At 42.5% G+C, this 24,739-nt stretch overlaps 1 protein-coding gene across 4 annotated transcripts in view; it reads right to left on the bottom strand.

The window, feature by feature from the left end:
- Positions 1-24,739, bottom strand: part of CADPS2 (calcium dependent secretion activator 2) — a 308,405-nt gene that overhangs the window by 180,211 nt on the left and 103,455 nt on the right. For all 4 annotated transcript variants that reach the window (XM_066634562.1, XM_066634564.1, XM_066634565.1 and 1 more), the window contains exons 4-7: positions 22,880-22,960; positions 19,359-19,595; positions 13,680-13,801; positions 1,869-1,980 (exon numbers count right to left, since the gene is read on the bottom strand). In XM_066634562.1, the coding sequence (XP_066490659.1) occupies positions 1,869-1,980; positions 13,680-13,801; positions 19,359-19,595; positions 22,880-22,960 (552 nt within the window). The remainder of the gene's footprint in view (positions 1-1,868; positions 1,981-13,679; positions 13,802-19,358; positions 19,596-22,879; positions 22,961-24,739) is intronic.

Raw genomic sequence — 24,739 nt, 5'->3', positions numbered from 1 at the left:
GCCAGTACCCGAGTTGACCAACCTCCAATGCCAGCCTGAATTCTGCAAGCATTGTAGCAAACCCATTACTCCTTATTTATTGAGATATAGGAGGGGATACGAGAAGAACATTAACAGCCTTGTCGCTGATTCAAATAAGGCCAAGGACAAAAACGTAATCTTATAACACTAAATATATTTCAACAAATATTGGAGATAATCATCTGCAACAGCTTTCAGTACTGCCAGTCAAATAAATTTGCAGCGACGTACTCTGAACAGAACATAGTGGCAATGCTCTACATAAAATAACGTGGTTTTGAATTTGACAATTGATCCTCAAGGGACCGTGGAAGAGACATACCCTTCGGAGTGATTAGGAAAAATATTTAAATTGGCTCTGCACCATATGTTTTGCACAGAGACAGGAAGTAGTGACATAACTGATCACAGCACAGCCAAAAATATTCAAAAAGAAGTGTTATGATTAAAATGGAAAAGTACTTTTCAAAAACGATACGTGATGAACTGAGCTATGCAGACTGTCCTACTTATACTGGGTACCACTTGTCTAAGCTGAAGTGTCAGAATTTTGAAGATCTGCCCTTGAATGCCTATAAAGATATTTCCTGGATAATAAAACATACTGTTCGAACACTAAATGGTGCTGCGCTGTGAGGAAGAAAAGGTAACACTGTTCAGGGCATTTTTCTTTTCCCCCACTCAAATCATTCATTAGATAGCTCATCATTAGCAGACATTTGGTCTGAAATAACAGAAATGAGTTTTGATTGCTGTAAAAAAAATTTTTTTTTTCAGATAATAAGCCATCCGCTAATGTAAGCCAGTACTACACAGCTAAAATTACAATTTTAAAAGCATTACAAGAACATAATGTTCTGAACAGGATATTCACAGAGACACTCTCCCTTCTCTGCTTCTAAGTCAGAAGTAGACCATACATCTGACTCCTTCACAGTAGACAGTAGCTTATGTGTTACTTTTACTCCCCTAATCCTGTTATTCCTTGTAAGGAATTCTAGTATGCACCAGCCCCAAAAGATTCTTCATTCATTTCTCTGAAGGAGTCAGTTCTAGATGCACAAAGGGTTGTGTGCAGAGAACAGCTCCACCATAAAACAAAGTGGAGAACGTCTCCAGTGAGGAGGTCATGCCTGTTCTCAAATTTAAAAGTCCTGATTTGAGTCATGATGATCAAATGTATGCTTTCTTGGAGAGTTCAATTGATAGTGTTCATTTTCTTTTTTTCAGCATCAGTGTAGCAAATATTCAGCTAAACCAGTGGTTCCCAAACTGTCTTGTAGAGTTTGGGCTCCTATAATTGTGTGCAGGGGTGGAGCAAAGGCACTCCCAGGATCATGCCTTTGCCAGGGAAAAAAGTTTAATTTTTTACCTTACCGGGGGGGAGGGGGGGCAGCGCTGACCCTCCAGAGGGTACTGGGAACTCGCAGTCCCCTGCACCTCAGAAATATTCAAAACTGCAATTGTGACTCGCTTCTGGTTTGTGTCGTGAAACCGGAAGTGGGTTGTGATTGCTGTTTTGAGCATTTCTGAGGTGTGAGGAGCCCTATACAGGGCGACACGTGTTCCCTGCACCATCTGGAGGGCCAGAGCTGTCCCCAGTAAGTTCAAAAATAGCTGTTTTTCTTTGTTGATGGTGAAATCCTAGGAGTGCCGTTGACATCACCACACTCTTTAAGGGACAGCAACAGGGCTTCCCAGCCTGACATCGTGGAAGCGATAGGGCTTCCCAGCCTGAGACACATCATGATGCTCCAGTTTGAGCATGGTGCTTACAAAGGAGAAACTGCCAGGGGCATGTTATCTTTATCAAGATCTTAAAGCAGTGAAATTCCATTAGAGCTCACCCTTCCTAGCTCTTTATCTTCCAGTGCCAGCACTCCAGTACTTTCTGTGAAAAGTTTCACTTTGACAACAGGCCGAGGATGAGTTGTGGTGAAATCCCCTTGAGTTCCCCATCTGTAACAAAAGAAACAGCAAAAAAAAATTCAAATCCCAAACACATTAAAAGCTATTATGGAGGTAGGAGCAATCTCCCCGGAACCCCATAAGCAGGCAACACTTCCATTTGAAAATTCAGTTCCCAGGGTAAAGCCGCTTTAACGATTTTCATATATTAATTTTGTAATTAAAAACCATCTAAGATGGCAGATGGCATAATGAAAGACTGACTATATTCCGGGAGTACACAGCATCAAGCAGATGGACTTCTACAAATTTATCTTCAAGAAGTTCATATTTTTCTCATTAAATGAATTGAAGACATTAATTACAGGATATTAAACTTGTTTTTCAATGCATCATATACATTTGTTTAGAGAGCAACAATCTAAGTCCTTAATTTGTGCCCAGAGCTAATGGGGCAGGTCAATGCTATGGCCCTATGACACCAGTAACTCAATTTGGGTTATTCTGGTGTAATATAGTAAAAATACTATGCATGTCCAGCAACACAATGGTGATAGAAACAAGCGGAAAAACAAGTATGGGATGAAGGATAGGACAAAGGGGAAAGAGTCTTACTGAGAATCCTATGCTGGCTCAGGGATAGCCATCTAACCCCAAAATGCCACTGTTATGTCTGCAAAACAAAGATCATAACACATGCACTGGACTCAATTTCTCTCTCCTCTATACCCTCAGGCAATGTTCCCTCTAATTCTCCCCTGGAGCCTACAGTGGGCGCTATGGAATGCTTGGCAATGACATCATCATCATCATCATCAAGCTCCAGAGTGCCAAGAGGGAAGCTGTGTGTGGCTTCAATTAGAGCTGTGTGGCAGCGCAGTGTATAAGGAAGACTGTCCTCAAAGATGCAGGACTATGTTTTATACCACTTCCGCATGGGGGCCGACTTCCTAAAGCCACACTATTAAGACAGCACTGCATTTGAAATAGTAAGAATATAATAAAGCAAGTAGAGTAGCGGACCCCCCCCCCCCTCCGGTATCCTCACGTCCTGTATCCATGGTTTCAGTTATCCAAAGATCGAAAATATTTTAAAAATTACAGGAAGTTCTTGTTCTTCCTTCTTAAAAGTAGATCGCAGCATCCCACCCAATGGCAATCTCCAGCCCAGAGATGCTTTGGCAGCTCTAAGAAGCCAACCAGCCCATCGTTCAGGCAAGACACCACTGAGTCTTAAAGCCTGCCATCTGCAAATACTGCACTGCAGTGTTTTGCAAACTGTGGGTTGGTACTGTTGAGCCAATTTCAGGTGGGTCCCCATTCATTTCAATATTTTATTTTTTAATGTATCAGACCTGATGCTACCATGAGATGTGACTGCATTTGGGGAAATGTTACAGATCTGTGCATTGAACCAGCTACTCTGTATAAGCTTTTAAAAATGATAGTAAATGGAACTTGCTCCTGGGTAAGTGTGGGTAGGATTGCACCCTCAGATTGTTATAAGTTTTCCTGCTAGAAGACAGCACGTCCGGTGATGACATCACTTCCGGTGGGTCCTGACAGATTCTCATTCTAAAAAGTGGGTCCTGGTGCTAAAAGTTTGAGAACCACTGCTGTACTGTACTATAGGGTTCACTACTATCTGCAGTTTCTGGCATTGGTGGCAGGTCTTAGAACATACAAGGGGCTACTGCAGTGTTTTAAAACAAACATCAACAAAATGCAATTCCTAAACTAGTGTCCACTTAAATGATACTATTATCTAGGTAACATTTTCCCCATTAGGTCCTCACAGGTCTCTTTCCCTTCTTGTTCTTCTCTGACTATCCGCTTATTGTCTCTGACCAACTGTCAACTTCCAGCAGACTCCTCTCACTCTTAACCCTTGAAAAGGTTTCACCACCTTCACCACTTCTATAAACCCATGGTGCTCTTCTCCAACATGACCCAAACCTAAGGAGTTCTCCTTTAAAACAAGTCAATAAACAATGGGATGTTTAATATCCCCTTATTGTCCTCAAGTTCTCATAGCTTTTTAAAAAATCAATATAAATAGCAAGACAGAGAAAGCATTAAACAACTGTTAAGATGCTTCTGATCACCACTGTGACATCATGCCTCATGTCTACCACAATCAAACATTCCTGGAAGATACAGGAAGAGGTGTGAATTGGTCCACACCTTTCAAATAATCTCCAGTTTGGTCCCAAGGTAAACTTATCTCACAAAAAATTTGAAATGCACACATTTGATGTATATGTACATCATATGTAATATGATACCTGAGTGTGTGTGCTATATAAACAGTGGAGCTCTTACTCCTTGATGGTATCAATCTACGAGTACAATCAATCAATCAATCAATCAATCAATCAATCTTCCTCGTAATCACAAGGAAGTCAATCCATAGAGCAAAATTACACTTCAGGGCTGAGGATCATTGCTAGGAATAGAGCGTGGCCCCTTCATAACATCAAATACTTAGATCAGATAGTTACCCCGTCAGGTTGGGAGGGGGAGAACATGGTGCATTTCTTGTTAGAAGGAAGAGATCAAGAATGCATTTGCATGACAGCTAACTATCTTTGTCTGATTTTTAGTAGGAGCAAACATCTGCATGATCTTTACAATATATAAGAGCTTTGATTGTTGAGAAACTTTATACTGGGGATTTGTGTGTTTTGGATAGCTCTGTATGAACCAAAAGATGCGTGATTTTTTTTGGGTTATTTTATTGGCTGTTTTTATTGTTTGCAAGTTTTATTTGTTGTCTACGATGCCAATAAAGATCTCTGATATGGGGGCCACCCGCATTTGTCGTTTTAATAATATTTATCATTTTAAGTCCATAAAAAATACAACACTGTTCATACATTAAGTTAGCTGGTTCTGCCTGCAAGCTCACAATCTAAATAAACACATAAGGAAAAGGGAGGAAGAAGGGTAAGCAGAGAGTGGAAGAAGGGAGTCCAAGGGATATTATTATACTAAGATCACAGGAGATTAGAAAAGGTCTTGAAGAATAAATAGGTCTTAAGGTGCTTCTTAATGAGTAGAAGAGTCTATCACATGAATGTCTTGGGAAGTCAGATGCAAAGATAAAGTGATGTCTAGGAAAAAAGATGAATGCAGGGAACAGCAAGTGAAATCCTTAGTTTTGTCAAGAGATTGGAATTTGAAGAATGCAGCATTTTGAGGGACATCAGCAACCACCTGAAAATATGTAAAGATATTTTGCATAAGTATTTATTTTGCTCTGACTTTTTTTTTTTAAATAATCTGAAGCACCCAAACATCTGTGGGTTTATCAAATATGAACTGATTCTGTGGCAAGGAAAGGTGCCTCCGATACAAAACTCGGCAATCTCTTACAGTGGGCTGAAGCAATTATGACAGATCAGTCACTGAAGATTTAATATGTATATAGACTTGACAGGTTAGCAGCAGTGACGAGAAAGCAACCCAAACATCATCTTTGCAACCTGAAAATACAGGCACATTTAATAAGGCACTACACATGAGACTTTTTTTAGGACATACACAACCATTAAAATAAAACATCAGGGGGAAAAAAGCAATCCTATGCACTTCTATTATAATTCACATATACAGACTAGGACATCTATCTTCATGACTTGAGTCAATCTTTCTGCTACTGGTTACCAAACAAAAGACCAATGTTTGAACTCTGCTTAATAATATCATAGCCTACCTTGAACTGGCTCTGGCTTTCTTTGGTGCAAGCACATATTCATGTGATAAAAATACTCTTACACACACTCACTCCCATTCATCCTCTCTCTCCTTCTCTAGAGCAGGGGTCTCCAAACTTTTTGGCCAGAAAAATAAATTTTCCGTGGTAAATCAATACAACAAGTCAAGAAATTTCAGTATCTTGGTCTCCGATTACCGGCATTTCTGGTCTTCCCATCGTCTTACAGTAATCAACTCATCCGAACTAGCTGTTCAGGCTATAACTCGTTTTTTCTTCTCTTGGGGGTTACTTGTTCATTCCAGCTGCTCTCCAGGCTTTTAATGCCAAAGTTACATCTCAAATTTTGTATGGCATTCCTGCTTGGATGCCAGCATTAAATGACTCGATTGAAAAGATCCATTCAAATTTTCTATACAAGATCTTAGGTGTACCGCATTGCATTCCTTTCGTGGCACTTTGCCTGGAGGCAGGCCAATATAGGCTGGAGTTCCTAGCATGGTCCAGTTTCTTAAAATACTGAGCCAAAGTGTGCTTCAGGGCTGACCAAAACCCATTGTTAAAGGAGTTATTGACTGACTCGCTGTTATCTCCTTACTTAGCTCTTTTCAATAAGAAAATCAGACAAATGGGTCTCGAGGAAGATCTACAAGGAGCTGCTACACTTGAGGTTTCTATTAGGCTCCTGACAACAAGACTAACCGATATAGAAAGGCAAGATATTTTGGCTGCAGCACAAAAAAAATGTTCACCCCTAAATTTCCATCTTAACAATATCTTTGGTCAACAACCAAAGTACCTGGCCTTCTTAGAGTGCCCCTTTGCAAGGAGGGCTTTTACATTAGCCCATTGCAATCTGTTGCCTTCTAAAGACCTACTTGGTAGGTTTAGAAATGCCCCGAAGGAAGAATAATTTTGCAGTTGTGGCCTCAGAGAGGCAGACTCTCTTCCACACATTGTTCTGCATTGTGCTTTCAATCAAGTACTCAGAGACCAATATCTCCCTTCATTGTCAAGAATCAAAAAAGGTCTCTCTAAGAACACTTTTTTACAACTTCTACTGCCGGGTGAATCTGAATTAGTGACCCTTCCAGTTGCTAAATTTTTATATTTGAGCAACTTAAAGCGGGCTAAGCTGCTGTTCCTAAGCAACTTGGAGCAACTCTGTAAGTAAATTGTTGTGTTTTAACCCTTAATTTTTTTATCTCTCTTTTTTTTATCTCTATATGTTATCTTCTATATGTTATCTTTATAACATATACTTTCATACATGACTGTCTGGAGAGATTAGTTGTAAAACTATATGCCTAATAAAGGTTTGTTGTTCGTTGTATGTTAAATAAATTAGAGATGGAATTTAGATGAGTGAATAAATGAATGGGCTCATTCACTCCACCTCTCCGGCCTTCAGAACAGCCTCCAGACACAATCAGAGCACAGTTCTGGTCATGTTCAGTTGAGTGGGCCAGAGGCTTTCAGGGGACAAGAGGTTGGCCACGGGCCGGAAAGAAGCTTGCTGTGGACCGTATCTGGCCCCCGGGTCAGGGTTTGGAGACCCCTGCTATAGTGGTATTGCCAAGAAAATGAGCAGCCCAATCCTATCCAACTCCTCCAGAGGCCCCCAGGGGGCATTTGTTCACTTGCCCCAGCTTGATAGCTGGCACAAGTCCAAACTGATCTGTGAAGGTGAATCAGACCCAGTAAGGGGGTTAGGATTCAGCATGTATCACCACCAAACCTGCCCCTCTTCCTGGGCTTGATCTGCCCTCCTCCTGCACTGTTCCACCCCCTGTGCAGCCATACCTCCTCTGGCAGGGGTCCCTGGCCTTTGGAATATCGCCGTGTCCCTCCCTCCCCTCAAGCACATGTGCGCGAATGCATACAAATAAAAAAAGCAACCTTTAAGGAAAATCAGGCTAAATAATTTCTATTTTTTTAAAAATATGAAAACACCTACTGGGCTCAACATGATGCCAACCAGCTACAGGGGTGTTCTAGAAATGTAGCCACTGTAACAATTCTGCATTCCTTAATTAAGTCAAATAAAAAACTTGGATTGTTCTATAGAACACGGACTTGTTAAAATAAAATAAAGCATAGGATGAATGGAACTCAGAAAATGACCTGTTCTTTTCTTCGGCAAGCTGGTAGTTCTAAAAGCTCAAGGAGGCCAAGTTACTTTGATATGATATATACAAATTCCAATATATACAAGAATGGAGGGGGAGAGAAACTGTACTGTCATTTTTGAAGTAATCTACTATTTTACAACATTTATTTATTTATAATCCTAATCTTTCTGTGCTAATGGTTAGTTGATTACATTTCTATGCTGCCTCCTTCAATAGGCTCATGGAAGGAATACACACACAAGTAAAATTCCCTGTCCTCCCCACGCCACTGGAGATCTCTGTGTTTCCTCAAAATGCCAGCCTTAAAGGCCAGGTGACCCTCTAGCACAGGGTTTCTCAAACTTTGAGGGTGCTTTACTTCCTCAGTAAGTTCTTGCAGGGGAGGGGCTCTTTCAGGAGGGGGGCGGGGGGGTGCTTTGCACTTAAACGTAGGGCTACAGCAGGCTGCAGGAGGTGCGGGGAGTCCTGCACAGCCCTCTGCAGCACTCCCCGAGGTTTGGAATCTACAATAGAAGCAGGCGCAAAGCTCCTCCTGCAAAATGGAAGTGCTTTGCGCCCGCTTTGATTGCAGATTCAAAGCCCCAGAGAGCACTGTGGAGGGCTGCGCAGGGCTCCCAGCCCTACATCATCTCCTGCAGCCCTACATTTAAGTGCAAAGCACCCCCCTCCTGGGGATTGTGTCGCTGCCTCCCTCCCCTTCCCCTGCCCCTTAAAGGGATGGGGGAAGCGTTACATGAACTGGTGGGTCGTGACCCACCAGTTTGAGAACCACTGATCTAGCATGTTGGAAATGTACACAGGGGGATTTCGAAGGGAAAATCTATTCAAATTGGGTTGAGATGTCTTATATTAGTGGAAATTCTATCACTCGTGCGAGTTAGGATCCAAATCTTAGCAGGTTTGGCTATTTAGCAAGTGATTTCTCCCCTGATCAGAGTTACTGAACAATACAGATCTAGGGCACTGTCGATTCAATGTACAACAGTGGTTCCCAAACTGGGGGGTCGCGACCCACAAGCCAGGAAAACACTTAACCCTGCTCCTTTAAGGGGTGGGAATGGGAGAAGCAAGCAAGCTGCCAGGGACAGGAGAAAAAAGGCGCTTCCCAGCTTTGTCGGGAAACTGGAAGTGCCCATTTTTTTTCTTTTTTTAAGAACATAAGAATAGCCCCACTGGATCAGGCCATAGGCCCATCTAGTCCAGCTTCCTGTATCTCACAGCAGCCGACCAAATGCCCCAGGGAGCACACCAGATAACAAGAGACCTGTAAGGCTTCCTGGGAATTGCAGTTAAGAACATAAGAACAGCCCCACTGGATCAGGCCATAGGCCCATCTAGTCCAGCTTCCTGTATCTCACAGCGGCCCACCAAATGCCCCAGGGAGCACACAAGACAACAAGAGACCTGCAAGGCCTCCTGGGAATTGTAGTTAAGAACATAAGAACAGCCCCACTGGATCAGGCCATAGGCTCATCTAGTCCAGCTTCCTGTATCTCACAGCGGCCCACCAAATGCCCCAGGGAGCACACAAGACAACAAGAGACCTGTAAGGCTTCCTGGGAATTGCAGTTAAGAACATAAGAACAGCCCCACTGGATCAGGCCATAGGCCCATCTAGTCCAGCTTCCTGTATCTCACAGCGGCCCACCAAATGCCCCAGGGAGCACACAAGACAACAAGAGACCTGCAAGGCTTCCTGGGAATTGCAGTTAAGAACATAAGAACAGCCCCACTGGATCAGGCCATAGGCTCATCTAGTCCAGCTTCCTGTATCTCACAGCGGCCCACCAAATGCCCCAGGGAGCACACCAGATAACAAGAGACCTTATCCTGGTGCCCTCCCTTGCATCTGGCATTCTGACATAGCCCCTGTCTAAAATCAGGAGGTTGTACATGGCACATCATGGCTTGTAACAATTACAGAGTCTTGGGGAGCTCCACAGAGGGCTCCCCGGACTTCCCAGGACTCCAGCTCTGGCTGGAGGCAAGTTTAAAAAAAAACAAAAACCCTTCCATTCTTGGCAGCAGCTTGAACCTGGGGACTGTGTTGCTGCAGACCCTCCGCCTTAGCAAATACTTTGGGAACCACTGATACAGGGCATAAAGAGAATGTGCAACTTTTAGTATAATATAGGGCATTCAGATGAATTTATTATATATATATGAGATATTATATATGATATGAATGATAAATGATAATAAGAGGCAAGAGTAGAAGAGAAATCAGATTAGGAGATAGGGAATGAGTTATTAGTAAAAGTGATATATGATATCCTGCACTCCTAAAGGTATGTGTATGTTTTTAATGTTTGTTTTGTTGTGTTACGTTGATGTTTGTGAAATAAATAAAAAAGAGAATGTGCAACTTTTTATACATATCACAAAGTTGTAAAACTCAGAGATTGCTAACACATTACAGAAAACTGCATTCAGACTAATTAAATTCCAACATGAAGATTTATTACTTAAAGTTTCTATGACAATCTCTAGAGAAGAAAGGTCATCCCTTATTGCTGACAAAATCCTACCACACATATGTCCATGTCAGTAATGCATACAAACGTAATTTAATGCTTCTAGTATTATTTACTTACATCTTCCACACCAACCCAAATGTAACAGCTGCAATGTTTATTTGTGGCGGATAATTTTATTTTAGTGATATCGGCAAGCGCTGTGTCAATAGACCTAAGTTAATTCTGCAGCGACTTAAAAAAAATACAAACTGTCAGGATCAATGTTAAATAAAATTCAGTGCTGCGGGATGGTTTAGCATCAGCAATCAGAACTGAACATTTGTGTAAGAAAAAAAGCATAGACAGAATATATTGAGGGTCGAGTTAAAAGAATGTATGAGTGCAACTCTTTCCCTGAAGACACTGATGGTAATGAAAATATTAGCAAAGGTTAGGACTGAGAACATCTGTCTGTGGCATAGGCAATCTGAGGAACCGTGGAAAATACTAATAAGGAAGAGGGCAAGATCAGTGCCTAGCACCTCTTTTGGGGCAACATGCGGGCACATAAATTCACTGTGAATTACAAGACCAATATCATTCTCAACCCCAAAAGGACACGGTGGCCACCGCCACACATTTTGCAAAGATTTTCAGCACCATGGAGATGCCGAAGGGGACCACTTTGTATTGGCATAGCTGGTGCCAACAGCAAACTGCAGACAGTTCCAAAGTTGTGGGTGTATTGTGATGTGGAAGAAAGCATCCTTTAGGTGTATGGCTGTGAACCAGGCTCCTTTATAGAGATGCTCCAGTGTAAAGTTGATTGGTAGGAAGACCATACAAATCCCTCTGTATGAAGGTGTCTTTGCATCTAGTATGTGGCACAGGCCCCCATCACTCTTCAGTATCAACCGTGAGACGAAGGTCGCACTGAAGGCTGCACTGAAGGTATCAGCTGAGGTTGCACTGTTTTGATGGCACCTTTCTGGACAAGAGCATCTATTTTATCCAGTAGAGTCTGAAATAGCTGCATGACTCAGAACACAGCTGAAGGTGGAAGGTATGCAAATTTCATGGCACAGTCCATGCCGACTATGGTCCTCACCCACTGGTCTGATATGGTGGAATCCCAGACATCCATGATAGTCGTTATATGCTCTCCAAACTGAGAAAAGACAATCTTGACCACACTTCTTTCTTTAATGTTTTTAGTGCTTATGATTGCTGTTCAGTATGAAAATGGCAGCAAAAATGCTCAAGGACTACAAACAAACAAATATCAAATGCCCTCCAAATCCACTAGATTTCCAGCTCACAATTTCTAAATGCAGGTAATCCAAAGGGTCTTTCACAGGAATTCCTTAAAGCAGTGGTTCCCAAACTGCAGGCTGGGACCCACAAGTCTGGTAAACCTAGGTGGGCCCTGACAGTGCGCCAGTTTAAAAAGGTGGGTTCCTGTGCTAAAAAGTTTGAAGAATTAACACAGTGCATCTGTTAAAAGCTGGTTCAATGTGACTAACAGCACAATCCTATGCATGTCTACTCAGAAGTAACTCCCATTTTGTTCAATGAGGCTTACTTTCAGGCAATTGTGTATAAGGTTGCAGCTTTAGAGACTGGGGGCCCAATCCTATCCAATTTTCCAAAGCCGGTGCAGCCATGCTGTTGGGGCATGTACTGCATCCTGCAGTGGGAACGCAGACACAGAGGCCACCTTAAGGTATGGGAACATTTGTTCCCTTACCTTGGGGTTGCACTGAGGCTATACCGTGTTGGAAAATTGGATAGGATTGGGCCCTGAGCTGTGAATTAGGACTTTGGTGGATTGAGTCTTGACCCTGTTGTGAACTCACTAGGAGCCTTAGACAAGTCATTCTCTAGGAGAATGGGCAGGAGGTCTGGTCTAGAGGGTAGGGCCTCCATTTACCTGAAGATAACATCCACAAGGTCACCAGTTTGAGGCCACCGGCACCGTGCAACCTTGAAGCAGCTGACAAGCTGAGCCGAGCTATTCCTGAGCTCTGAGCGTGGGAGGATGGAGGCCAGAATGTGAAACCAGATCAGAAAGAAACATCTGAATGTTGTGGTTCTTGGAAGATAGAACCTTCTTCCAATTGTAAAAATCCCTACGGGGATTTAGATAGCGTGCCTGTGTAAACCGCCTTGAATAAAGTCTTGAATAAAGACCAAGAAAGGCGATATATAAATACCTGTATTATTATTATTATTATTATTATCTCTTAACCTCCATTCTCCAGTAGAAGGATAATACTCAGAGCCCAATTCTATTCCTCTCCCCCCCCAGGCTGATACAGCAGTGCTAAAATGGCTACTGCTGCATCCTGTGGGGGGGGGGGCGCAGTTGCAGAGGTCTTCCCTGGAGAAGGCAACAGTTGTTCTCATACCTGGGGGTAAGCCTCCACAGCGTGTGTATGTGTGTGGGGGGGGGGCGACTTGGACCCGCACTACCTCAATAGCTGGCACAGGTCTGCATGGACCCATGCCATGGGATTTGGTCCAGAAAGGGTGCTGAGATTCGGTGGCAGCTGTCCCCTTCCCAGACTTGATCCACCCTCCTTCCACCCCATCCTGCTCCCCCACCACCACCTAGGCAGGCAGCTCCTGATCCACTGGCACGGGCAGGAAGCCTCTGGCCTTTCTGCAAGCATCCAAGCTATTCAGCATAGCTGGTTTGCCTTTTACGACTGGCGCTGACTGCTTTATGGTCGTTAGTGCCAGCAAAAGAGGCGCACTAACATCACCCCCTTCAGGACTGCCTCGTCACTTTGCCTTACCAAGTAATTGTAAGAATTCCAACAAAATGAGATACGTGAAGTGCTTTGCATACTCAGAAAGTGTTGTAACAATGCTAAGCATTCTAATTATTGTCAGCTACAATGTCTGTGGAAAGACATTTAAAAAGTGCAGTATTTATACAACAAGAAAGGGTATGACAAGTTCAGGATACATGTCTGGAGTGACTTTCACTACTGCACTACATTGGAGTCATTATCTGTGGGGGATTCGTTTCAGGACACACACCCCCCCCCCCCGGAGGATACTGAATTCAGCAGGTAATAAAATCTGTGGGGGGTGGGAAAGCCCACATGACACCACAATTACATACCTGGGAACCACTCATAGCCTCTGGGCCTCCTCAGAAACCTCCCAGATGTGACCGGAAGCACCTTCCAGTCATATCCAGGAGGTCCTCTGAGGCTCTCCAGTCGTGCACTCATCATCTGAGTGTATTCAAAACCACGTATACTGAGCCCATGGATAAGGAGTCGCCTGCGGTGTTCTTAAAAAATAAATAACTTCAGATCAACCAAACAGGATAATCTGCTAGTTAGCAATTTTAAAGGTGGCCTAAACTCCAGGGCAGAATTTCCCCACACCAAGGAAAACTCACTCTCATGAAGATTACCATTACACAAAGCTTACTGTGGTCTTGATGCTTCTGCTTGGTCTGTCTGAAGTTTCTCTCCTCCCTCCACTTCCATTGTGCAGTAAACAATACGGTTCGGAGTTAGGGATTTCAAGCCTTGAACTTCCATTATAACAATCTAAACAAGAGCAAAGGAAAAACAGTACACAGCAAATGTGCATCAATGGTTTAGAGCACAGTACAATTGTGGCCTGAAAAATTCTAGGTTATTGTATTTTTAACAGAGCTCACATCTCACTGAACTCCTATAAACTTAATACTAGATTCTCCTTGTGCCCAACTTTAAGTTTCTTCTGGCAACTGCCTGGAACTAGCAATCTTCAACAATCACACTCACCCCAACCTAGTGAGCCTGGCCCATGTTCAAAAATCACTTCCAGTTCATGCCACTAACTTACGGCCATGTCTGGAGATGTTCTGAGGCACTGGGCATGTGGTCTCTCTGAACCTCAGAAGGTCGCCCACCCAGACACTATTGCAAGTCACCAGCGCAAACCAGAAGGGACTTCTGGTCCTGTCTGGGAGGCCTTCTGAGAAAACCAGGAGGCACATGTGACCTCCAGAGGGCCAGGACCCAGATAAGTTACTGTGGTACCACACCGACCCTCACAGATTTAATTATCCATAGATTTCTGTATCTGAAGGGGGTTCTGGAACGGATCTCCCGTGTATACTGAGGGCCCACTGTACATTCATAACATTGTCTTATATTGGGAAATGGGCCAGCATACAAAACCCATAACCAGCACTTATAGCTGCCTGCTCTGCACCATATCAGGTACACACACACACACACACACACACACACACATACACACAATAACTGCAAATTTAAAAAGGCAATTTAATGTCACCTTAGTACCCTCTCAGTGTGTCATGAGAAGAACAAGGTTGAAAATCACTCTCCAATTCTATATCATCTGCATTTATTACCAGTTTGCTTCTGGGCTCAATGCAAGATATTGGATATAATCTTTATAGCCCTTAATGGACTTGTCTATCTGAAAGACCATTTCTCCCCCTATGCATCTGCCCACCCACTTTGGTCAACATTAGAGGTCCTGCAGTGTGTTCTCCCTCTCTCTGAGTTTTAGGGGGGGGGGATTGGTGACACACAACAGGGCCTTCTTAGTCATACCCTAGGGTTCTGAAGTTCCCTCCCCACTTTGACTGGCCTACTCACTGGTTTCCTTTTGCCATGGACAGCGCAATCCTAACTTGTGCTGGAACAGGCAGGTTGGTGGGCCTGCGGTGTATTCAGCACAAGTTTCAGACTATCTGAGGCTTGGCGTGAGACAAGGGAAAATCTTCCCCCTTATCCTGGGGAGAGCTGCAGCAGTCCCAATGGGGCTACTCATATCTGTGCCACCGAAACTGGTGGCACAAATCTGAGCAGCCTGGGACTGCCTTGGGTCACCTAGGAATGGAGATAGGAGCCGGCATAAGTGCCAGATCCTGGCTTCATCTCCCACTCCCCACCGCTGAAATGCCCGCCACCCACCCACCCCCTGCCCCCAAATACCTCCCTCCTGCCTCCTCCTCGCCATCCCCAAGCTGTTGCTTTCATGTTCCTCTAATTAAAATTGATCTATCAGTTATTTAACTGTCTTTGATGCTGGAATTATTCATGTTGGGGACTTTGCGATTTCATTATAGTATTTATGTGTATTTTTATTGCTGTAGGTTGCCTTGTGGGTCTCTTAGGAGAAAGAAAAGAAGGATAGGAAATCTTCAGTAAGGCAGTATCAAATGTGCAGCACATTAAAAATAAGTTGGTAGTTTATAGACCTCCTGAGTAAACCTGCATGGGATTGCAATAGGTTTGTTTATGTTGTGGCATTTCCCACTGCGGAAGAGTCAAGTCACTTCCTGAAGGGAAGGGAATAGTGGCTTGTTGTTCAGGGAACAGAAATTGAATCTTGACCACTGTCTAGTGCTAGTTTGACTTCATTGGTAACCCCCTCCCCTTTTCCCTGCAGTGTTACAGCAGAGACATCGGGTCAGTTGAGAAGGTTGGCTTGCATCTGAATTGGGAGGTGGACTTAGACCTGGATGATCCAGGTTCAAATCCCCCCTGAGCCGCGAAGCTTCCTGGGTGACTTTGGGCCAGTCACTTTCTTTCAGCCTCACCTACCTCACAGGGTTGTTGTGAGGACAAGGAGGAGGGGAGCAGCTGTGTACACTGCCCTGAGCTCTTTGGAGGAAGGGCGGAATAAAAATGTGAAAATTAAATATAAATACATTTCTCTAAACAGAAAACTGACATAGCATTGTTACAGCCACCTAAGAAACTGGAGGGGAAACAAGTATCTAAAATTACTGTTTTTTCTCAAGGGAATAAATTATTCCATCTTCACGGTTTTTGGCAAAGCTTCAGAGGTGTTTCCCCGTTTGAGGATGAAGTTGCTATCAGCTCCACCGCATGTACAACAACATGAAAAAAATATTTTTATTTTTTGCTAGTAAAAGCTTTGGTTTTTTTTGTTTTGTTTCTGCTTTTCTAGGCAGTATCTAGATGAGGCAAAAGGGGGTGTCTTGCAGTGAGCAATTATTTTCCATTTTAATACAGAGTTGTTATTCTGCCTCTACTCACAATATATTGTTCCTGTTCAAATACTACAACACACACATGCACACAGCCCTTTACATTAAGAAGTTTAAAGTGCTGGCCAAAAAGTGAAAAGTAAAAGAGCAAAGAAAAAAGCTTCCTATACCCCAAAAAGCTTTCAGAACATATCGTAGCCATCCAACAGATATGCTAAAAAGTGTACTATGGATAGAAAAAAATTTGCTAAACTTGTAAACGGTGCCGAACATGCTCCAATTGCACCGCAGGGCAGGTCCGTTACATGCCGCTCAGCTGAAATGCAGTTCCCCCCTCCAGCACGCTGCTGGCCCTCCCTCTCCAGCATGCGTGGTACTCAGCAGTAAGGGAAAAGCCTTCTAAGGCTTCTCCCACTATTAATAGTGGGAAATACTTCCAGTTTCTTGACAAAACCAAAAATTGCTCTCCCCTATATTGATTTGCAAAACACATGGTGATGCAAACTGTTGCGGGGTGTGTGTGTGTGTGTGTGTGTGTGTGTGTGTGTGTGTGTGTGTGAGAGAGAGAGAGAGAGAGAGTGCAAGCATGCACCAACTTTAGATCTGGGTCTATTCCCATTCCCAAAAGCATTAATGAGAGTCCATTTGCAGAAATCTTTGTGTGACAGCAGAAGTTTGCAAGATAGAAAAGCCATTTGCAATTTGCTAACTAAAAAAGTATTGGAAGCAACATTTCCAAACTTTAAAAAGTCCGGGGTTCTGCTTTTCAACCATTTCCGCTTCTCACCACAACTCCAGTCCCTAACCTGTCAAGTGAGCAGGGGTTGCCTATAGTATCACTACACCTTCTCCTGAGATGTCAAAGGAGGCAGCTGTTAACAAAGTTATCTCAGATACAATGCCCTTCCTATCTAAGAATGTGAATTTACAAGCAGTGGATTTGCCTCCCTAACACCTTCAGACATAACTCTCCCCCTCCCCATATGAAACAGCAACAAAATCTCCCTGGTTCTGCTCACAGTTTTACAGGTACAATACTATTTGACTGTATAGTACAAGTACAGTACTATTTCAGTACTATTTTCCCAATTTGTAATAAAGCGCCTTCACAAAGTGAATCTTTAACAGCCTGGGGTCCAGTACAGTTACTCTCTTCTCTATGCTCTTCTCAAACATAATTTAGATTTTAATTAATTTTGTCATGTGCATTGCATTCGGTTTTATTCCCCCAAAGTATGGCTGATCAGGCTGGAGGTAAGACAGGTGAAAGTAGTAGTTTCCACCAATGGGTAAATGTGACTCCACTCACTATACGAAGAGACTGGGTCAACTAAAGTAATTATTATTATTATAAACAAACACAAATACTATTATAGGCAGCAGTGATAAATATATATGATAAACCTGTTAAAAAGACTAAGAAGGTTGGTCTTTTTTGGAGGGATGAGGACCAAAAGCAAAATGTTCCTAAATACTGCTGCCTCAGTGGCAATAAAAAAAAAACAAACCTGAAAGACTGAACATTTTTCCCCACACTAGGCACAGAACATAAGCTCAGGGGCAGATTACTCAAAGCAACTCTGGAAGTTTCGGAAGTCAGACCTATATATGCGCATATGAGTGAATACGCAGAGACTATGAAGAAGAAAGTGCTTAGATAATACACAATGAAAATCTTACTGGACTGTATTACTTCCAGCTGCAGTGGGAACGTTGAATATCTGAACAGAGCTTCCAAGATGGTCTATGCATGCCTGAAGTGCAATCTAAGAACCAGGGGACATCCACTAAAATTGAGTGTTGGGAGAGTTAGAACAGACAAGAGAAAATATTTCTTTACTCAGCGTGTGGTTGGTCTGTGGAACTCCTTGCCACAGGATGTGGTGACGGCATCTGGCCTGGACGCCTTTAAAAGGGGATTGGACAAGTTTCTGGAGGAAAAATCCATTACGGGTTACAAGCCATGATGTGAATGCGCAACCTCCTGATTTTAGAAATGGGCTACGTCAGATGCAAGGGAGGGCACCAGGATAAGGTCTCTTGTTATCTGGTGTGCTCCCTGGGGCATTTGGTGGGCCGCTGTGAGATACAGGAAGCTGGACTAGATGGGCCTATGGCCTGATCCAGTGGGGCTGTTCTTATGTTCTCCACAGTTCCAAGCTCAAGAGAAGGATGGGGACCAGGGACCATGAGAGGGGATTGCAGAGCGTAAATTGTACCCAAGCCCGGGGTGAAAAGAGACCCTGGGAGTCAAAGGAGGGGGCCCAGAAATTTCCTGGAATCTCAGTTGACCTTGTAGAGTGTGAAAGATGGAGGCTGGGTCGACTGGAAGGACAGTTCTACTAGGCAGGCAGACCTGGATTCCACATCAGGAAGCCCAGTAGACCTGGGCTCTCGTGACCTTTCCAATTGTTGCCATCCTTCCCTTGCCCTGTTTTACTCCCTCTTTACCCTCATCCTAACAAACTCAATCACCACCCTTCCCTCACCTTGTTTCACCCTTCCCCTTTACAAAGGGGTCCCAAAGAAACGTTGTACCCCCTGATAAAATTCTTCTTGGCCTTGGTGGGGACTCACAGTACTACTCAGAGGGGAGAGAACGGCTCGCCATAGTTAGCTAATTTCTGTATCCCTGCATATCGGGGAGAAGGGGTTTTAGCCTAGCATTAATGTGCTTTTTGAACAGCCAAAAACAAAGAGGAAAAAAAAATGAGACAGGCAATTTAAGAAGAATTCAAAATCTGATTTTTTTTTATCACTAAAATGGTTATTGTGCCTTTAGAAAGGTGACATGACATTTACGCGAAGGTGAGCCATACAAGTGGGATTCATCTGACAACCTAACAGTTTTATTAAACATTTTGCTATCAATAATATCAAAAATTTACATGCATTTGCACTTCACTGCTCTGAGAGCCTCCAAACATTTTTCCAGCAAAAGAACCATAAAACTTCAAATGTCTGTCAGGGGATTCACTTGGAAGACTGGACTGACTGCATAAATAAAGTTGCTTTAGCATACATGGGCAATAAATTCTGAAAGGAATCACGAAGCGGAGCAATCTTGGAGAGAGAGACTATACTAAAGTAATTTAAACTGTCAACAAGTATTAAGTTACAGATATGCTTACCTCCAACGTAAATGACAACACCACATCAGATTTTGACAGCTGGACATCATTTTCATCTCCAATGTCCAAGAAAGCAGAATTCTGTGACCGCTTTAACTTCTGCAATTTAAACTCTGGGCCACCTTTAGACACCGGAAGACTTTCCAAATTTGCCATTAGCAAGTTCACTGAAGACCGTAATTCTTCTATATACATGTGGTCCATTTCTTTCGCTGTAAACTTTGGATATTTTCTTTCCTTAAAAGTATTTTTTGAAAATTCAGAGTTACTGTTCAGTCATTGTATGCCTTAAAAAAATATTACTGAGATAACATCTAAGATAGATCATCAGTTGTACATAAACTCTACTTTGTATATTGTTTGTCTGGGGTAAAAAAAGAGAAGACATTTTAAAGAATTATCGAGACACTCCAAATTAATGCAATTTTAAAGGCCAGTTAGGTGGCCGAATGAAATATGTCATGTTGAGCAACAAGAAACCAGGAACCTCCAAGTAAACAATTTTTTTCCTAGTAATCTATTTTCAACAGTTCCTTTCCCATTCCCACTAAATTAACTGAGGGTCCAATCCTATCCAACTTTTCAGCGCTGATGCAGCCGCATCAATGGGGTGCGTGCGGCATCGTGCAGTGGGAGGGCAGTTATGGAGGACTCCTCAAAGTAAGGAAGGAAACATTTGTTCCCTTATCTCAGGACTGTGCTGCAGTGCTGGAAAGTTGGATAAGACTGGGCCCTAAGACTTCTCAGAAAAGCGTATTAGTAATCAAACTACCAATTGCTTACAAAGGTGGGAAATCTGAAGAGGAGGCCAAGTCAAATGATACAACCTGTTAACACAGATCACTTTTCTTCTTCTGGATCAGACAGTTACTTCTGAAGTAAGTTTATCCTACTCAGCTTCATTTATTACACTTGTATCATGCCCTTTCTCCAAGAAGTTCATTTCTCATTACATATCTTTGGCTAAAAGTAGGAAGGCCTATATAGAAACTTCGTGCAGTGTAAGGATCTTCCCAATGGTTCATCCTCAAGTCTCTAAGTTAACACCAGAAATTCCTGAGTCTTCCCTTTTCCTTTAGTCTGCTTATTCCCACACATTACTGGTGTAGCAGCAGTGCCTACACTCCCTGTATTAGCTCCCTGATATAGAAATGCTTGCTAAGACTACGTTTCTATACAACCTCATAAGAAGAGCCCCACTGGATCAGGTCAAAGGCCCATCTAGTCCAGCTCCTGGATCTCACAGTGGCCCACCTGATGCCTTAGGGAGCACACAAGACCACAAGAGACCTGCATCTTGGTGCCCTCCCTTGCATCTGACATTTTCAGGTAGTCTAATTCTAAAATCAGGAAGTTGCACATGCTCATCTTGGCTTGTAACCTGTGATGGACTTTTCCTCCAGAAATTTGTCCAGTCCCCTTTTAAAGGCATCCAGGCCAGATGCCGTCACCACCGGTTGTGGCAAGGTGTTCCTCAGACTAATTACACGCTGGGGAAAGAAATATTTTCTATTCTGTGTCCTAACTCTCCCAACACTAAATTTTAGTGGATGTCCCCTGGTTCAGGTGATGTGTGAGAGGGAAAAGAACATCCCTGTATCCACCCCCTGCATAGCTTTGTATGTCTCACTCATGTCCCCCTTCAGTGCCTTTTTTCTAGACTGAAGAGCCTCAAACCCTGTAGCCTTTCTTCCTAAGAGAAGTGCCCCTCACCAGAGAATGAGTCCCACTGAACACAATGAACTTACTTCCGAGTCAACATGTACAGGATTGCACTGTGATCCTATCTCCTGAACCACACTGAACTCTTTTTCAAGCTGTAGATCTCTCTTTGCATTGTAAGATATGGAAAACCTAACTCAAATGACATACCTACTCCTAATAGTTCCGTCATCTCCAGAAGTCTTCAGTTTGGAACAGAATATGTAGACAAAATCCCTACACCCACTAGGTGGCATACTTCATCTATTACGCTGAGTATGTTACTACGCTATAAAAGTGCATTGCAAATCTACCAATTTTACTCACAGTATTAGTTGCTTTATTTTAATTAATAAAAGGTATTTAAAATATGCTTTCAATGCTTTAAAAACATTTAAATGACCTGCAGTTAAAAATGGTACTTAATAATATAAGCAAGGGATCCAGACTTGGCATACTGCTAGCAATTCCAAAAACTTTTAAGGAAACATGGATGCTTGATATGATACAACATGTTAACCAAAACTGGAACTTTATGCTCAGTGATATTATATCTTTGAACAACACACAATGGATGCTCTCTCCATCATGCTCCATTTGCAAGCTTCCCCAAGAGTGCATAGTTGGCACATCAGAGTAACAGATTAGATGGACCTTTGGTCAGATTTATCAAGACAGTTCTTATGTACATATTCACAATGTAATATGCAGACAGGAAATTATTTCTAGATGGACTAATTAAATTAAATGGAAAAAATATATATTTACTTGCCTTGTGTTTACTTGAATCTAAATGATCTCTTAAAGACTCTTAAAGCTCTTGCAGTTCACTTTTTCACCAACTATAAAAATTGTGATCTTCAAGTACTAGCCTTAGAAGCTTTTAAAAACATGCCATGCTTTGAACAGAATGACAATCTGAGAGATAATAATGATAATTTTATTCTCTCTAACAGAGTTCTACAATTAACACTGAAAATTCATGGACCCTTCCAAGTTTAGGGTACTGCTAACAAGAAATTTAAAAAAAAAAAGCAGCACATCTGTCCAGAATATGAAGTAGGAAAAAAAAATGGAATGCACTTGATTATAGAGAACTCGAAACTACTTTTAACATACTTTTTCCTTTTAACATTGGGCCACTTCATAAGCAACACCAGGTGACAACCTTAAGGTCACCTGCTGTCACTGCTGCCCCTCAAGCTCTGATTCCCTAATTTTCTGTCAGGCAGGTCATAGTTCCTGTTACCTCTAAATCCTCAAACTGTGGTTTGCCCTTGTTTTAAAACATGTATGAAAGTGGACTTCCAATTCTGGCTTGGAAGAAATGTGCAAACCATAGGCTGGCAATTCAGAAATAATGATGAAAGATAATTTAGGCAACATGAAAGACAGAACCTGAGGCTTGGACCCAATAGTAGCACACATTGATTGGCTGCCACCGGGTGAGAACCCATGGTTCTGCTCATATTGCAGGTTGGCGTTTGAGGTGGATCCCAGCCCTTGACAAGTTAAAGACTACCGGTTTACAGATTTTGAACAAGCAAACTAGACAAGTCCCTGTCCTACAGGAGCTTACAATTCAAAAGAGAATGGAGAAGAGAGCAAACTGTGAGGAGGTTAACAAGACTAGTTACAAGAGAGAATACAAGAAAACCCAATTACACATACTTGCAGGACAATCCGTCACATGTTTAGTCAGGAAGTGCACTAAATCAGTGGAGCATACTCCCCTGCAACCTCAAGTAGGATTGCAGCCTTAAGAAATATTTTACTCCTGAAACCGAGAAATAATAATAATAATAGAAATATTAACTTACTTTTGCCATTTGCTCAGCCGTCTGGAGGCGTCCATCAAGTTCACGTCTAATCTGAGCTGCCTGTTCATCTGCATTGTCCAGCTTGAAAAAAGAGCACAGAAACACATAAAAATCAAGCTTGAAAAAATAGAGATACATTTCGAAAGATAGAGCTGGAGCGATAGCTTGCAATTTGCATCGACAAAACAAAATCCTGCCTCCGGAAAATAGAAAACTTCACCTTGTATTGAAACACGATTCTGTCAACTCATTCTGTGACGATGGGCAGAGTTAACATTAAATATTAAAGTTAATATTAAAAGTGACCTTCAACAGAAAGTTGCATAAAATGCTAAAGTGGAAAAACATAACTATAGCCCCACTGGATCAGGCCAAAGGCCCATCTAGTCCAGCTTCCTGTATCTCACAGCGGCCCACTAGATGCCCTGGGGAGCACACAAGACAACAACAGACCTGTAACCCAGTGCCATCCCTTGCATCTTGCATTTTGAGGTATTGACAGAACAGTGTAAATTCTACAAGCAACCTTAAACATTCTGCAGTGAATTAAGTCACATTCTGAACTGGAAAAAAAGATGAATTCCACAACTTCTACCAGTTAAGTAAATGGCAAGATCTACCCAAGACATTCACACCCTGCTGCCCCTCCAGCATTTAGAAGTTCACTAGTCTTTACATACTGACATCATTGTACAGTGTCTCAAAACCTTGAAAGGCTAAAAACGTCTGGAACACAACAAGATAGATTTCCATTATGCTGAAATCTGCCTTCCCATTTCACCGGGGTGTTTATAGTGCACAAAAGCTTATTCCACAAAAGCCATTTATGGAGACATTTTAATTACACAAATTCACTGTGTGCATTTTCTGAATCGTAATATCGTAAAATAAATACAACGTTTATTTATTACAGTAATATACCACCTTACTTTAAATACACTTTATTCAAGTTTTACATGCAAACAAAACATACATCACGATGAGGGTAAGAAAGACATATAGTGACTCAAAACTATTGAAAAGTGCACAACCGAATGCATACACACAGTGAATGCAGCTAACGTGGGTTTAAGGGTGGCAAGGATACATAGGTTATCGGTCATAAATTACTTAAATTGTACACTTCACACACTTATAAATGCTTTTTTGAGAAATGGCGTCCAAATAGACTCATCGAGACCACCTTACTTGTAGACTCAAGGCAATCTACAAGTAGCTAGGCTGACCACAACCCCCCCTTTTTTTAAATGGGTTTTTCACAATTGCTCTTCTTACGAGAGAAACTCCTAGAACATTCCATTTCTCTGGATATTCCTCTTCATAGTGCAGTTGTCCTCGCTGCACAGCTCTTGTGCTGGTTCTCAAGTTGTTATCCTTTTTGCCAGTTGACTCTTCCACATTCCTTCACCTTTAGCCGGTGCCTTAGGTCATCCATCCAAGGTGAGAACCGCGCTGATTCTGCTTAGCTTTTTCAGGCAAGGCAACAGCTCCACCTCTAGACCGCCTCCGGCCTATATTAGAATTATTCAGAAGATCAATCTGAAGTCTAAATGCCCTGAGTGTTCATAATGTGGCTCTACATATATTGTCAAACACACCCAAAGAGCCACATAAGATAGCTGTCAATGTCACACACCAAGGGAGCTAGGCTCCATCATTTTCCATTCTATATAAAGTGGTGACTGAGAAAGCCACCACAGAGCTGTGATAGAATGGGTGGGTAGTTCAGAGGGCTGCTGGTACCAGTCCAAGATGTGAAGTTGACCTGGCACAGATTGGGTTCCCTTTTTCTTCTTCTCTTGCCTTGGTGACGGTAGTGGATAAGAGTAGTTGGTGCCTACTTGTGTTGCCTACTTGTGT

This window comes from Tiliqua scincoides, chromosome 7 (assembly GCF_035046505.1).
Source record: "Tiliqua scincoides isolate rTilSci1 chromosome 7, rTilSci1.hap2, whole genome shotgun sequence".
Lineage (NCBI taxonomy): Eukaryota > Metazoa > Chordata > Lepidosauria > Squamata > Scincidae > Tiliqua > Tiliqua scincoides.
Note: the sequence above shows the minus strand (reverse complement) of the source record. Positions and strands in the feature narration are given on the sequence as shown.